Below are 17265 nucleotides of genomic sequence, written 5' to 3' on the forward strand. Positions count from 1 at the left end.
GGCTAGAGCTGATCCATACTCTCAGAGGACAGCTTGAGGGACTACAGGGCAGCTCCAACCGCATGCGGGAGCGCCGCGAGGCTTTCCTTCGACTTTGGCGCCCTGGGCCTTTCTACACCATAGTCCAGGGGGTGCTCAGATGGCACTACTGTCCACCTGTGTGGCTCTTCCCTCCTCCCATCTCTTGATTTAGCCTCATTGTATATATGCTGTTTTTTCATTGGGAGAGTCTCCCCATCATGCTTGTTGTAGCCCTCTCTTGCAGAGGTGGTTGTAGCCCTATGGGCAGTTTTCATTAACTAATAGAAGGATCCTTTTCTCGGAAAAAAAAAAAGGAGGCTGAGGACTCCTACTCAAAGTGGAGGTGCTGTTTGCAATTTCTAGCGCGAACCATTGTGGAGATCTTGAATGATAATTTACCTGAGAACTGAGAAACTATATTCTGTAATTGTCGAAATTTTTCAAAAGTATGCCGTGCACTTATCCACACCCATATACATATACTACTGCATGCCGTTGCAATTTAGTAGAGTTTTCAAAGATACACTAAACCACACCCGGATACATTGAATGAGTACCAGTGAGCATATAGCGAGCAAGATTTAACTTAACGCTGATCTACCAGTTTAAGTTTTAGAGTTCTTTCCAGAGTGCTGCTCAGTGCCCGGGTGGCCAAGGAGACTAGCGATGGTTAGCAAGGAGAGAGGAGAGGTGGTGATGGAAGTTGAGACTGGGCGTGAGTTGTAGGCCCGCGCTGAAAACGATGTGCAGGGAAAGTGCGTGAAATGAAGTGTGCAGGGAGGTTTGATATGCTGCCAGGTGGGATTGCATTGAGACAAAAATTAAAGCCAGGTCAGCTTTGTTAAAACTTACGTGGCCAAGCTTTGTTAATAAACCTACGTGGCCTGCTGCAAAGGACGAATGCCGAAAGGTGGTTAAAATTGGATGAAGGGTGAATGGCGAGCAGGTTGGGCGAAGGCGAGGCCAGGCAGTGGCTAGGCGAGTGCGAGGGTGAGGCCAGGTTGGGGTGAGGTCGAGAGTCGAGGGCGAGGCCAGCGTGGGGCGAGGGCGAGCTTAATAGCGAAAGGCGAGTTCGAGTCGAGGGCGAGGGAGAAGGGCTAGTGCAAGGCAGATCGAGGGCGCGGAGCTGAAGTGTGCAGGGAGCAGCTGAGGCGAACGGCGATTGACTTACAGCAAGGCGAGGGACGAGCAGGGCGAGGACCACAAATTGAAGATGAGAAGGATAAATAGATGCAGCATGGCGAGGACCATGAATTGAAGTTGAGAAGGATAGCCACTTGCAACCACATAATCCAGAGGATAATTTGGAAGGAAAACAGCACACTCTTGAGGAGCTTGAGAAGGACAGACAGATGCAGGCGTTAAGAATAGAACAATTTCCCAGAATCCAGACATTGCAACATAGGTAAGTGCTCACAGGGAGTGGATCAATGAATGTATCTTGCAGCTTGCATTGTAAATGAACTTGTTGAAAAGCACCCCCACACCTACTCAGTGAGAGCGATCAGAGACACAATAGACACATCATGTAATGAGGAGTTAGTGCAAAGAAGTAGCTGTAAAGAAGAGAGTGATATGATGAGTGACCCAGAATTAAGATTAGGTAGAAATTAGATAATGAGGAGTTAGTGCCAAGAAGTAGCTGTAGAGAAGAGAGTGATATGATGAGTGACCCAAAATTAGGATTAGGTGAGGAAGATAAAGAGGACAACCGGAAAGAAAAGCAACAGGCAGAATTAAGAATAGCATACACTTGGTGCTTTGCACGAACTACACCAGGGAACAATCAGAGCCTAAACCCATCAACACAAAGCAGATCTACTCAGAGAGAAGAGGTGAACTCAGTTAGGAGAGGGAATGAAAGCAACTACTGAATACTGAGACTCGGCTCAGCCGACCAGAGAGGAAGCCAATAGAGATTTTTAATAGGCGGAATGATAGCACTTAATCTGAGATCCATTGACTAGGGGCAGAGGTTGAACAACTCCTTGGGGTAGAATCTCTTGCACTTTGTAAGGGCCTTGCCAAGTAGGGATGAGCTTTTTGGATTTTCGTTGGTAGCGAGCCTGATAGAGTAGCACTAATGATCCGGTCTTGAATTTCGACTGGCGAAGATGACGATCATGCCATGCCTTACGACGAAGCTGTTCTGCTTGGAGTGAATTGGAAGCTAACAAGCGACTCTCTTCCAGTTGGGAGAGACGAGAGATATAAGCAGAGCCCACATGCCAATCTGTGCGAAGACTGCTTACACGAGGGGAGCCTGAGTTGAATTCGAAAGGAGTTATGGCTTCCAAACCAAAGGTTGGTTGGAAAGGGGTGTGAGTGGTTGTCGCTTTGAAGGAAGTGCCGTATGCCCAAAGGGTGCAGTGGATAGCTTGAGCCCATGAAGCTGGATGGAGATGGCATGCTTTCCGCAAGAGGGCAATTAAAACCTTGTTTGTGCTCTTGGCCTGCCCATTGGCTCTAGGGTAATAGGCACAAGATTGCGATGGAAAATCTTGTAGTTGGCAAGCAAAGTTGAAATATTCTCATTAACAAAATGACTGCCCTGATCACTGGTGATCTCTAGGGGACATCCAAACCTGCACAATATACTTTCGTACAAAACATTTGCCACAATATTGCCAATGCACTCGGTTGTTGCCAGGACCTCTGTCCACTTGGTAGCATAATCTATAGCCACAAGCAGATACTTCCGATTACCTGGTTGAGCCGGGGGAGAAATTGGACCCACAAAGTCTAATCCCCATCTCTCGAATGGTAACCACGCTGTTGAGACTTGTAGAGGACGGTTGGACTGCTTACTTGGTTTTGGTCCACATCGCTGACAAACATCACAAACTTTGACAAGCTATTGCAACCGTGAATACATAAGGCCACCAGAGACCACTTTGTAGAATTTTTTGGGCGGTGATGTGACCAAGGTAATGGCCACCAGTGCGACCATTGTGGGCATCCTCAAGAATATGCTCAACTTCATGGGGAGAGACACACTGCCTCATAATACCATCCAGGCTTGACTTGTAGAGCTGGCTGCCAATGAGAGTGAATGGTCGAGACTTCAATAGCGACCTTCTCTTCTGCAAGGGAGATGCATTTTGGGTACATGCCGATAGGTAGCAAATGCAAGACATCGCCGTACCATTCTGGAGCTATATCCACCTTAAAGAGATTGCTATCTAGAAAGTTGTCCGCAATCCCTGTAGCTTCTTCTCCAGTTTTAATGGGAGAGAGGTGGTCAACCAGGACCTGATGCTTGCTGGGACGGAGGACCACCGCAAAATCAAACTCCTGAAATAGAAGTAACCACCTCCACACTCGACCTGCAACTTGCGGCTTATTAAGCAAATAGCGCAGGGCATGGTGATCAATAATAATTGTGAAGTGCACCCCTAATAAATAGTGACGAATTTTTTGTAGAGCATACACAATAGCCAAACCTTCCCTTTCTGTCGTGCTATAGTTGCGCTATGCTTTAGTGAACAGTCTACTTGCATGAACTCCTTGCTAGGCTGAGTCAACACAACACGCACAACTAGTTAACTAGCATCCATATGCACATGAAATGGAAGACACCAATCGGGGGGCAACTAGAATAGGTGCTTCACCTAGACGTTTTATGAGATGAGCAAATGCTTCACCCTCGGAGTTTGACCATTGGAATGGTACGGTAGCAATGGTGAGCCGGGTCAATGGTTCAGCTACCTGTGCATACATACAGATGAACCTACGATGATAGCCTGTGCGGCCTACAAAGCTCTGAACACCTTTGGGATTGATGGGAGGAGGCAACTTCAATATGGCTACTATCTTCTCTGGCCCAGGCGCTAAACCTTTAGCAGACACCACATGGCCGAGAAGTGTACCTTCAGTGATCAAAAAATGGCATTTGTTCAGATTGATCTTTAGATGTGCCTCCCTGCACTTGAGGAAGACGGCCCTCAAGATTCTCCACCAGGGTTGAATATTGAGCACCCGAGAAGGTTGAAAAATCGTCCATGAAGATACGAAGATGATCCGTGAGTAAAGGACAAAAGATGAGATAAACTGTGTGATTGAAAGACAATGGAGCATTTTTCAACTCGAAAGACATTCTGGTGTAGATGAAAATACCCAGGTAGTCACAAAATCCGTTTTGAGCTGATCACCCGGATGGATGCCCAACCGATTGTAGCCACTGAACCGAGCCATGACACTGTAAAGGACGTGCCCTGCCACATCCTCGAGCACACACTCAGTGAAGTGTGTGGGGAAACCATCTCGGATAGTTGCCTTGTTCAGAGCGCGGTAGTCGACGCACACACGGATTTTATTGGATTGCTTCTTAGGCGCGATGACCATGGGTAATAGCCACTCAGGGTGCTCCACCGGTACAATGATCCCTGCTTCTTGCATTTTTTTAGCTCTTTCTTGACAGATTCTGCATACTAGGGTTGAGCTTGTAAGCTCGGTCTCTGACTGGTTTAGCCCCTTCGACCAGAGGGATAGTATGGACACCGAATTCTGGTGGAATTCCTTCCAAATCTCTATAACACCAGTCAAAAACATCTTTAAAGGAGTGCATAAAAGAGACTACTTGATCGAGTAGCGCATGATGATCCCATAACCAAGCGGCTAAGAGGATGTGCTGAGGGTCCTCAGGGGCACTCAGGTTGACTTCTTTAACCGGGTAAGGAGGTGTAGCTGGTGAAGGTGCATCAGAAAATGAAGATTGAGCTGCCTCTTGGAGCTTTGAGACATCATGGGCTGGTGTCTGATCGATGTGAAAATCAGCATACTCCTCTTGTAACCATCCCAGTGGAAGCTCCTCGAATGGTAAGTCCTCAGCAGTGTGCTTTTGTGTGGGTGGGGAGTCGGACACATAGGAGGCTAAGGGGAGTGGTGAGATGTTGGTAAACTCTTGCAAAGGAGGTTTCTTCCCCCTTCTATGCTGTGTTATAGGTTCACCAAGGCCAATGGCTTCCATCAAGGGGGCAATAGACGCATGATCTTCAAAAACTGTCACACTGGCTTCTGGATGATGTGGCTCACTGGTCTTAGCTAGAGGAGCAAGGGAAGAGAGGGTTGATCCTAAGACAAGGGTTGAATAGAGACCACATAGCATGGCAGCGATGTGGTAGCCTCCAACCACTGCAGTAGATCTTCGTCAGACCCGTCAGGTGGGGTAGGCTGTTCCAGGTCGGGGTTGGACTCCACTAAGAAAGAATTATGATGAACCACTGGATCCAAACCTCCTCCGAGTTGAATTGGTTTCATCGGGAAGCCAGGAGTGTGTATCCACATGGCGTCATTTCCCCAATCGTGAAGTGCTTTAGTGTGCCGCAGCCATGGTCTACTGATGAGAAAAGGAAATCCTCCCTCAACCTGTGGAAGACGAACCACAACAAAATCCAAGTTAAATGTGAAGTCTCGTATCTGCATAGGTACCTTGTCCACTATACCCACTGGGTATACTGTCCTTTGGTCGGCCAATGTAACTGTGAAGAGAGTAGGGCGGGTAGCCTAGAGCCAACATAGTGAACTCCAGCATCAAATTGATGCTAGATCCACCATCGACTATGACACCGGAGAATTGGCGGCCAAGAATAGATACAGTGAGACGAGGACTCTTGTAATCGGTGAGGGGAGCAGCAAGATAGCAAATCATGTAGCACTCTGAGGGGTTGTACAGGGAGGTGCCCGCCACTAGGTTCTGCACCCAGGTATAAAGACTGAATGAATGTAAGATTGTCACTTCTTAGATTTGCATCGAACTTTAGCATGTTGTAAAGGGAAACTTGCTGAAAGGTGTTCTTCATGATAGTTTCTACTGTAGACTTCTCACTTTTTGGCAAGGCGTGTTATGGGACTTTGATCTTCTACAAGTCAGCTACTGCATTCAAGAAGGCCCCATCAATATTAGATAGCATAGAGGTCGGTCGGCTGGCACCGGGGGATGGCTTGTCAGATGTTGCAGACAAACTAGGTTGTTGAGGAGAACATGGAAGAGTTGGATCTTCAGGAAGACTGAGGCCTAGGGCGGCTCGTTGGGACCTAGTGAGGACACCAATGGGCTCCTCCACTTGCGACACCCTATCCTTAGGGGTAACCACATGTGTAGAAGGTGACGATTGAGGAATGGTGCTTACTGTAATCAGATTTATCTTCGAAAATGTGAACTTTTGTTGGTTCTGACTGAGGTTGGAAGAGGTGGATGCCCGTTGCTTGGGACAATCTTTATTGTAGTGATCCTTAGCCTCAGGGCAATGATGACAAGGCGGAGACACTATGGGCATGGGACACTTGCTTTGGTAATGTCCATATTCCCCGCACCTGTAGCACAAAATGGGGCGATTGAACGGACGAGGCGGGGGACGAGGTGGTCTCTGCTCTTGCTTCATGGGGATGGAAGTTGAGGTGTAGAAGCTCTCAGGCCTTGAGGGGGCACTAGCATGATAAAAAATTTGAGATGGAAAGACGCTTTGCATACCTTGCATAGTAGGAGGGGTTGTCAATAGAGGGGGCATGTGGTTTGGATGGCCATAGGGAAAAACCATATTGGATGTAGGAGCCAAGCCGTGTTGAAGTGTAGGGGCGAGGCTTTTGCTGTAATTGCCGCAATCCCTTCAGATAGTAGCACCTTCTCGTGGAAGTCACCTGGTCTGAGAGCTTCACAGAACTATTGCCTTAGTGTTGCCCAAGTAGTAAAGTGGTTCTCAACAAACTGATTGTACCTTTTATCTGCTAGGCCATCCAAGGTTGACAGGAAGAGCGCAAGGTAGGCGTCTTCTCTATTGAGGCCACGACCCCTGCAAAGGGAGACAAATCTCTGAGCATGGTCGTTTGCATCCTCTGTGGAGAGCCCTTTGAAAGTTGGAAACTTTATGTTGACCTTAGCTAGAATGCTTGTCAGCTCCTCCACGCTGCCTGCTCAGGAGCCTGTTGAGCTTGCCGTAACACAGTTGGTGAGAAGTGTACTAAGGAAGGTGACCGGGGGGGGGGGGGGGGGGGGGGGTGAAGAACTAGTTGAGTGGAGGTAGATGTGTAGGAGGGTAGGGGTAGCAAGGCTGGTGGTGGACTTCTACTCGGCACAAAAGGTTGGCGCTTTCTGTGGCAGTACTTCAGAGTGCTCAGTAGTGGGCTTTGTCTGTGGACTTCTACTCGGCACGAAAGGTTGGTGCTTTCTGTGGCAGTACTTCAGAGTGCTCAGTAGTGGGCTTTGACGATTTTTAGACTTCATTGTATGTGTCATGCAGTTGAACAAGCCCACCCAAGCTCTGGGCACAGAGGCCCTTGAACTTTTTGGATGGTCTAGACCCACTGGACCAGACGCAGCTAGACCAGGCTAGACTCGACTAGACCACTCCTGCTAGATAGGGGCGAGAGAAACTAGACCAGCTAGACCAAGCTGGACGAGGAGAAGATGGACTAGACCAAGCTGGACGAGGGCGAAGCTGGTCTAGACCGAGCTGGACCACAACAAACAGACTAGACCAGGCAAGGGGCTGATCCAGCTAGCTCCTCAACTATGTATGCTTCGTGGAGTGGAGTGAGACTTCACTTGAGGTCCCACCGGGCGTGCCAAAAATGAGAGAACTTGTAGCAGGAAAAGTATGTCGTGCTCTCTACTGTGGGTGCTCCTCAATGCAATATGTGTGAAACCTCACTCCAACAAAAAGAAGACACAACACAGTAATGGAACCAGCAATTCAAAAGACACAACAATAGCTATTAAAAAAATCAGAGAGAAAAACTGAACCTGAAAGAACAAATGTGCAATGCTGTCATAACCAGGTAAAACCTCAGCACAACATCTCCACACAATGTCCAGACTGTTCTAGTGGATGAGTAACCTGATGGTGAGATCTCCAGAAAAATTCAATTGATCCAAATATTCCAAAACATGATCGTTCATGCCATCATTGAAAGAAAGGACTCAAAACAGAACATCATCCAAAGCATCCTACTCAATTGCCAAAAAGGAGTAAATTGTGGCGTGGTATCAGCTCACTTTCAATAATCTAAAAATCCAAACTTGGCAAGGCAGCAGCAACGCCACGCCAGAAAAGAGACCTCAGTCTAACATTTGTGGGGGCATGAAAGAGGTGAAACCAATCAATATATCATCAATATGCATAGAAACCCGCATGGCCTGACATTACATTGTAGCAGGAAAACTAAGTCATGCTCTCTAATGTGGGTGCTCCTCAGTGCTGTATACAAAGAAATCTCACTCCATGGCACACAGCAAGGCAATTGAAAGACATACTAGCATAACTGAAACGGCATATAGCAAAGAATTGTACTAGAAGTAGACAGCAAGATAGATTCCAAACTCAGAATGAGACCAGCTACTCAGCTACAGACTGGCTGGCACCACACACAGCTCTAAAACAAGTGCTCACAAGGTACACTGGGGGTGTTGAGGCTTAGACAGTGCAGGGAGAGTGATTTGTGAATGACTAGACTCTAGCCCAAAGACTTAAGTCTCCGACTCGGCAAGACTGACCATATATACAACTGATACATATCACTCAAGACTACTAGGGAATATCTTTGAGAGACAGCTACACATCTCTGGACTGTGGTGCAATTGGTAGGCCTGCCACGGTGTCCACTCGGCTACCACTTCTTCGTGCCCCGCCAAGCGCCTCTTGTCTACCAGACCACCAACAAACCTGGTCCATGAGTCAAGTGTCCACCCAAGTGTGAACCTTAGGTCAACTGTAACTGACTGTTGCCCAGCTACATACACGAGCGTGCCATGATCTATAACACAAGAAAGCCAGCAATTTGACCGAGGGAAATGCATACACCTGTACTATGAATTTAGAAACAATAAAAGGCCCCCAAAAATCAAGTAATATACCAAATGACAGCTTACAAAATTATTGGGCAGAGGAAAACTTCTCCTGCAAAAACAGCCCATCAATCTCACTACTTACCCATCCTAAAACCGTGAAAAGTTCCTTCTACAAATAGTCCCTATCTTGGAGACAAAGCATCCGACTTTTCCACAAGGAGGCCAGCATTTATAAGATAGAGGCACCTGTGTTACAATCATTTACTGCGCTAAACCGCTGTAGCATGTAGGAAGCTGCCTTCATAAATAAGTCCTGCGACCTGCCCAAGCCCCCTTGGATAAAGAAGGATCCCATTCTTCCTCCACCGAAAGATAATCAATACTTGCCTGAGCTATACAGGCAATTTCCTCAAATAAATCAACATTTAAAAAACATGTTGTCAATTTAACAACTCTATCGGTAAAAAATAGCAGTGGGCATTTTACCACTACTGAAAACTCCCATCTTCGTGTACTCACTTAAATACCTTGAGAGACAGTGCCATTTTCCATTTGGAGGAGAAGAAAAGCACCCACCATGTCTATCAAAGTATCTGGGTGATAAAGGTGATCTAAGACAGTAAGCTTGATAAACAGATACCACTCCTAATAATGTTTTGCATACCTTATTTTCCCTCCTCTTGCATCTCTGCTGCTGGCGATGATTTTTGGCACTGTTATCATGGAATACAAGCTCTATTCAGTTCATCTCCAATTTGGGCTGACCTTCTTATTATAGCACTACTCTGCTACCAAGAGTCGTGGATAATGCAAAGAAAAAACAAACATCTTTAGCTTCTCATACAGTAAACCAGTGAACTATCAGTCATATCTTTAAAACAGAAAAGACTGAAACAAAACTCAACTTTGTTTTTGATCTTTCAGCTTGAATGTCTTCTTTATTCCAGACAGTTGCCAGTAAACATCGTTACAGCTCAACAATTTGAGCCACTGATTGTAGGACCCACGCATGCACAGACTCTCCTGCTAGGAATCGTTCTGAGAGGGGGTTACACAACGTTTTTGTCATATTAATCAAACCTGCATAACAAATTTGAACATTTTAAAGTGTATGTCAGCTACCTTGAGGCATGTTTCCCAGCAACCTTTTCTCTGAAGGTATTGCCTCCGGCTAAAAGGTTCAAAATGCTCACTCTGTGGCCTTCACAGTCTGAAGAAAGGAATGATTTTTTCAAGGGCAACCGAGAGCAGCTGGTTTCAGCTATAAGTTTGATCTTACTGCTGTTTAGATGGGAACACAACGAGCATCACACTATAGATGAAAGCATGTCATGCATTTGAATCAACGAACCTGTATACAGTCTTTCAGAAGTGGCATGTCTTACGAGCTCTTCTCAGATTAGATGAGGTTCTGGTCACAGGATAGTACTGTCTTCCTAAGCTGGAGCTTTCAAATGCATCCTCTTTGATGGTACTACAGTCAAAGCAGGAGGAATACAAGGATGACTCCACAAGCAGCAATTGCCTCCTCATGGTGGAGTCAAACAGTTCTGCTAGACCTAGGAACAATCCTAAAGCTTGCCCTTGCCAGAAGCGCATTTTTCTTGAGAGCTTCAAACCCAGGATTTTCTTCCTTTTACAAGAAAATATTGATGAATGCCCCAGTTGCTGGACTTCTTCTATTTTTTTACATTTGGCATTCCAAGTCTTTGCACCGACCACACACAATCTTTAAAAGATAATTTTTCCACCAAGGTAATGGAGATGCTGAAACATGGGAGCATGCTTGGAATTTAGCATCTTGTATGATGGTTGCGCTCTTTATTGTAGAGCCCTTCATGGATTCAGTGAGAGATGAGCTGCTACTATGTACCACTAAGTTGTCTTCTTTAAAGTCACTATTCTTGAATGTTGCATCATACAAAATGATACGATTAACATCTTGTGATAGACTACCACCATCCGCCATGCTCTGGTTGTTATCATCTGTTCTCAATCTTGTTTTTAATTGTTCCAGTTGGGAAATAACCGCATCAAGAGTTGGCCTTTTGGATGGATCTCTAACCAAAACAAAATGAAGAAACTCCATGATTGGCCTATAGTAATTGAGTTTTGCTGCCTTCTCATCAGTGATAAGCTCCTGCAGTAACAAAATTATGAGCTTCTGTGAACAAAAAGTCAATATTTAGATAACTCAGCAGTTAAACTTGAATTAGTAGAAAACCTAAATACATGATATTACATGTAATCAAACAATAAAAACATCCAGGAGTAGTTTTACCCGATTGAAAAGTCCTCACTCTTTGAAGATAGATCATGCTATCAATCAACAAAACAGACCTGCAGGAGTGCTGGATGCCATCTAGCCAGGAATGAAAGCTTTTCCTCTCAACTACTGTCTAGCTTTGAAGCAACATTGCATTCTGCCAATGCCATTGTTCTTTCTACATGCGGTGACAACATCAGACGTACTAAGGGGTGCCCAGACTTTGAAAGGGTTAAAGATGAAAGTTAGTTGATAAGAAGAAAGAATCATGGGAATAGACTGTATGTGGTAACCTCTTTCACCACCGAGAAAAGAATTTGATGGCCATCCACCAATATAAATGCTTAAACTTGTCGCATGTGAATGACTAGTGCATGGTGTTGGAAAGTTTGCCGTGCGGCTAGGAAGGCGCCAGGCCTTTGACTGTGAGAGTTCATGGCTTAATCGATGACAAAAACAACTTATTTAAAAGATAGAAACAAAGAACAAAACTTTAATTTAGCCATGGAAGCTCCACTCATTCCCAAGGCCAAGAACAACTCAAAAATCTTGTATGTGTGATGATTTTATGTAGCCTCAATTCCAATTACATAGATACAGTGCCTGCTTGCCTTGTAGAAAAACCCTTCTTCCTCCAATTCTTTTTCGAGGCAATTTTATGGAAGCTTGGGCAGTTCCATAGAAAAACCCACACACCTTTTAGAAGAGAAAAAACCCTAATTGGAACCCTCATGCACTCGCATACAAGGTAGGAGCGACACGGAATTGCACTAGCACAATATTGTAGAAGCCTATGTATCCCTCTTCAAAGAGGCTTAAAGTGCTGATATTCCGCTCCAAACAAGAGCGCCCCCCCCTCCCGACATCCAAGAAAAAAAAAACTACTTAGAGTCACGGAAGCATGAGTGATGTGAATTTTAGCCCAAAACGTGGGTGATTCATTTTTAGCCCCAAAATGATCCATTTTGTCTGTTAAACGCCCAAACAAGTTAGGAAAACCCCCTAAAAATTGTGAAAGAATTTGCTTGAGCTTAATTTTCATGCTGAAACTCATTTTTCCACTTGTCATGACCTTAAATCACATCATTAATAGCTACGCACACCAATAGCTATTTTTGGATGGTGTTCGCCCACACCGAATTTTCTAGGCGAAATGAGTATGCCACCATGATGCACTTGAAATATATACATTTATAAACCAAATTAAACATGTTCTAATGTGAGAAAACACGCAATAGTACAATGTTTAAGGCCTTGACTCCCCAGTAAGGTATGTACACAACTATGACCGCGGTAACACCTTTCATACATATGACACTATGTACATTGTAGCATTTGGTCCCACATATCAAAAAGCATAAAAGATGAAGTGAAAATTTTAGTTTCACATTTTAAACGTGTCAGAGCACGACATCCACCCTCTCTAAACCTACACAATCTCCAGTATGTGCCATAATAGTCTTTGGTAAGCATCAAAACTTATTGTCAAACAATATATCTTCACTTCGCATAGAGTCAAATCCATCATCTTCATGACTTGCTTGTACATCAAACTGATCAACATCCCCTCTTCTTTTGAACAATTTAATCCTTTTCCTGAAATGGGAATTATTGTCTCATATAACTTACGCGGTTGCACGCATTTTGAGAATCCCATATTTTGTAAATTTGTCCATACGGACGTGACGCCCGATGTCAAAAGTGTGTGGGAGATTTATTTTTGTGGGTTTTTAGCTTGCTTTAGTAAGCACATGTACATGCACTATAAGTCGCTAGTCTAGTGACAGCTATCGGGCTACTATAAGTGCCCGTGAGTGAGTTTTTTTGAAGTGAGCCTTGTATATAACTTAAACTCATGTACAAACTGAAAAAAGTTCAGTCAAATATCAGAATTTTGCAGGTTCTGGGTCGTGGTGGCTTCTTAATGCTTTTGGATGCAGTTTTTTGCCCTCGACTAGCCTTCCTACGCGTAGTCGGGCCATGGTAGCTTGCTGTTCGCGCCAATTTTGCACATAGAGGTACATAGAATTGAAATTTGTGGTCTTCAGAGCTTTTGTTGTAGAAAATGCAGACAATTTTTGAGGCTTGAAAGCATCCCTTTTGGAGTTGTGGTTTGGGAGATACAGTCTATTTCCCACAACGCACAGGATATGGCAGCTTGCAGGTAGTTTGGTGTATGGTAGATTGTGGAAGCTCTCTTGTTTGGAGATGTGTGTACACTTTAAAATTGTGTTTTTGAAGAGTTATTTGGTGAAGGTGAAAGCTCTTTCTCTCAAGTGCATTGGTCGGCGTGTGCTGTAAATCCATGCCAGGGTTAGTGCTTCCTAATTTTCATGGTGGTCTTTTGGGTGGGCGTGTGCTGGTAAATTCCCAAGAGATCACTTGTCTTTGAGTTGTGGTTTTGTTGAGGTTCTTTTGATACCGTTTGTGGTGTTGATCTTGTGTCTTCAACGCTCTTGGGAGATATAGCTATAGAGGTGCCCCTTGCTCTTGTTTTCCCAACAATGTTTTGGTGCCCGCCATCGAGGAGTGCTTCAAGTTACCTTCAATCTTGATGGTGTAGACATAAAATTTCAGCCATGGTCAAGTTCAGTGATGCCTTGTTGAGGATGAATGATACGATGAAACAATTGAAGCTAAGTAGGCTAGAAGAGTTGGACATGCATTACATGAGGTTTTGCTCTCTCAAGCAAGAGCTAGAGGTTCTTGAGGATATGGTTCTAGATACAAAGGAAGAGAAGTTCTTGTTCATTGGTACCCTTCCAGGTTGTTTGGGCATTGAAGTTGCTTGCATTGACTTTTTGGGTGTGAAAGGAATTGTTGATTTCTTGAAGCAAAAAAGACGGTTGGAAGATGTCAATCAGTCTTCTACTTCTTCATGCATTTCACACAAGAGCTCCTCTGTCACTAGTGATGATTGTAGTAATGATGATGAGGTTGAGTCAGATGTAGAAGATGAGGTTCTCTCTCTTAATGATGTAGATATTGATGAGGAGTTTTGTGCAAGCAATATTGTGAAAGAAAAGACCTTGGAGTGCATGTATGACAGAGAGGGCAACGATATAGCTGATTTGGATGCATGTCTGAATGATTGTAAAGATGAGGACTTGTCTAGCTCTATGTGCTTGCGTTATATGCCTTTGGATGATTTTGATTGTGAGGTAGATGACATGCATATTGAGATTATAGATGATCTTTTCTCTCCTCCATCTTATGAGTTGTTATGGTACCCTGATGAGTTGTGGGTATGTGGACCCATTTGGGATACTGAGATTAATGTTTGTGATGTTGATGATGCTATTGGTGACACTGAGTTGCCTGCTAGTTATGATTTTCATTGTGAGCAAGAGGATGGTTTGAGTGATGTGGATTGTGATGGTAGTCTTGATTGGGGCTTCGATGACCCACAAGTTGAGATGGATAAGGAGATGCAAGTTAGTGTGTGCCATGCATTGTCAAGGGTGAAGAAGCTTATGAAAACCTCACATGCATGTGTGGATGTTGAAGAGGATTGTAGCTTGGAAAGTTGGGATAGCCATGATGACATGGATACAGTGCATGTTTTGTCTTGGCTTGATGTGAGTGATACATCTCATGATGATGAGAATGTTTATCCATGGTATTTTGGTTTGTATGACATGTACGTTGATGGTTGGAGCTCACTAGTGATTGATGATTGTTCTTATGACTTTGAAGGATGCCATTATGTGTGCATGATGGATGCAAGGGATAATACTTTTCCATTTGATCGTGGTAAGGGTATATGGTGCTGATTCCTTTGTACATGATGTATCTTTGTACCTAATATTTTGCATAGTCTACTGCTGAGCATGAATGCTCTAGCAGACTGGGGGTTTGGCAAACTATGTTGCACGCATTTTGAGAATCCCATATTTTGTAAATTTGTACATACGGACATGACGCCCGATGTCAAAAGTGTGTGGGGGATTTATTTTTGTGGGTTTTTAGCTTGCTTTAGTAAGCACATGTACATGCACTACAAGTTGCTAGTCTAGTGACAACTGTCGGGCTACTGTAAGTGCCCGTGAGTGAGTTTTTTTGAAGTGAGCCTTGTATATAACTTAAACTCATGTACAAACTGAAAAAAGTTCAGTCAAATATCAGAATTTTGCAGGTTCTGGGTCGTGGTGGCTTCTTGATGCTTTTGGATGCAGTTTTTTGCCCTCGACTAGCCTTCCTACGCGTAGTCGAGCCATGGTAGCTTGCTGTTCCGCCAAAAAAGCACATAGAAGTACATAGAATTGAAATTTGTGGTCTTCAGAGCTTTTGTTGTAGAAAATGCAGAGAACTTTTGAGGCTTGAAAGCATGTGGTTTGGGAGATATAGTCTATTTCCCACAGCGCACAGGATATGGCAGCTTGCAGGTAGTTTGGTGTATGGTAGATTGTGGAAGCTCTCTTGTTTGGAGATGTGTGTACACTTCAAAATTGTGTTTTCAAAGAGTTATTTGGTGAAGGTGAAAGCTCTTTCTCTCAAGTGCATTGGTCGGCGTGTGCTGTAAATCCATGCCAGGGTAAGTGCTTCCTAATTTTCATGGTGGTCTTTTGGGTGGACGTGTGCTGGTAAATTCCCAAGAGATCACTTGTCTTTGAGTTGTGGTTTTGTTGAGGTTCTTTTGATACCGTTTGTGGTGTTGATCTTGTGTCTTCAACGCTCTTGGGAGATATAGCTATAGAGGTGCCCCTTGCTCTTGTTTTCCCAACAACGCAAAGTATAAGTTGCATTCAAATGTACATGCTTAACAACATACGAACCAAACCAACTCTTTACAAGCTTCCTTACTGTAGAGTGTTGGCTATCAAGAATGTTCATGCTCAGATTCACCATTCCCTTCGAGATTGTAAGGAGTAGTGAGAGCTAGTTTGATACCCAACCTGGAAAAGAACTCCGTGGCTTCTTTGGAATCCAATTCACCCCTGTCTGTTGTTATTTTCCCAACGCAGCAATAACAACAAACTACATCTTCAAGGAGAAACTTGTATATTGCATTTGTAGTCTTTGTCCTTAATGCATGACCTTCCACTTGATTTGAAAAATTTTCTCTTGCAAGAACTATGTATCTCATCTGCCATAATCCCAAAGGCATAGTTACCAAATCTACCACCCATTTGTAATGCATGGCTAATGGGCAAGTAGGGTGCGATGGGTTACATCTGAATACATTTGACACGTGGTACATGATTCCACATATTGAAATACATTTTTGTACATTCCTTTCCACCAAAATCTTTCTTTCAATTTGGCAAAGGTTACCCATGCACCTCGATGACCAGTCTATACACTCTCATGAAACTCCTTGATAAGCTTCATTTGAGTGTTCTTGTCATATACTACCTTTTGTGGAATTCGATCCCTTTGTTTGGATGCTTCGAATTCCATCGCTGCCTCAAAGTCTGGCCAAGAGTCACCGAAAAATCGTGTGAAGTCATAGACAAAGAAGTCCCACCTACGACGGATCTGGAAGGTCGTCAGTCCACGAGGGACTGCTGCAAAGGGAGACGTCTACACCAGAAGGGGGTCCGTAAGAAAGGCTATTCCTCTCTTGCCAAGAGACTCCTGGAAAATGCAATGCCAAGAGATCTCCTAGCAGCCGAGGAAGGACTTGCCCCATGGCCGACTGTGGTGCAGGAGTGGGAGAGGGCGGGGAAGGAGGGGGGTAGTGGGAGGGGCTGAAGAGGAGGAAGGAGCGACGAGGGGGATGGGGGAGAGAAGGCTGGAGAGGGGGGGAGGGAGGGACAGTGAAAGGCTCCGGGGAGGAGGGGCTATTGATGGTGAGGCTGAGGTGGAGAGTGGAGTTGGGGCCTCGTCCTGCTGAAGAGGGTTGAAACGGTTCCCTATGGAAACCCACTACCTTTAGCTTGGATAGGACGACCACCAGGAGGGCCGCGCTGGTGTAGTGGCCCGTGGCGATGCCGACCATGGGCCTACTGCCAACCCTCTTCTACCTGAACTACACGCTGGTAGGGTGAACCTCTTTGAGCGCCCTGTGTCTTTGTCTGCTGAGGCTTGCAGCCTTAGGAGGCTGAGGCTGGGCTGGGTCTGAGGTGAAGGTCAAGGCCTCCTTCGTGGACAGGCCTTCGCGAGATGGCCCATCTACCGACAAATGAAGCCAACCACCACTCACCTGAGGTAGTAGAATGACCTTCGGGCATAGTTACCCGGAACGGGAACG

At 44.9% G+C, this 17265-nt stretch overlaps 1 protein-coding gene across 8 annotated transcripts in view; it reads right to left on the minus strand.

Annotated features, from left to right (window-relative positions):
• LOC147420875 (uncharacterized) overlaps nt 1-17265 on the minus strand; it is a 213973-nt gene that overhangs the window by 38447 nt on the left and 158261 nt on the right. The window contains exons 7-10 of one of the 8 annotated variants that reach the window (XM_086504262.1): nt 10158-10946; nt 9929-10016; nt 9712-9829; nt 9471-9591 (exon numbers count right to left, since the gene is read on the minus strand). In XM_086504262.1, coding sequence (XP_086360388.1) covers nt 10494-10946 — 453 coding nt within the window. In that variant the 3' untranslated portion in view covers nt 9471-9591; nt 9712-9829; nt 9929-10016; nt 10158-10493. The other 7 variants (XM_086504265.1, XM_086504264.1, XM_086504261.1 and 4 more) reach the window with 7 other exon arrangements.

The sequence above is a fragment of the Adiantum capillus-veneris genome, chromosome 28, assembly GCF_014529385.1.
Source record: "Adiantum capillus-veneris isolate H3 chromosome 28, ASM1452938v2, whole genome shotgun sequence".
NCBI lineage: Eukaryota > Viridiplantae > Streptophyta > Polypodiopsida > Polypodiales > Pteridaceae > Adiantum > Adiantum capillus-veneris.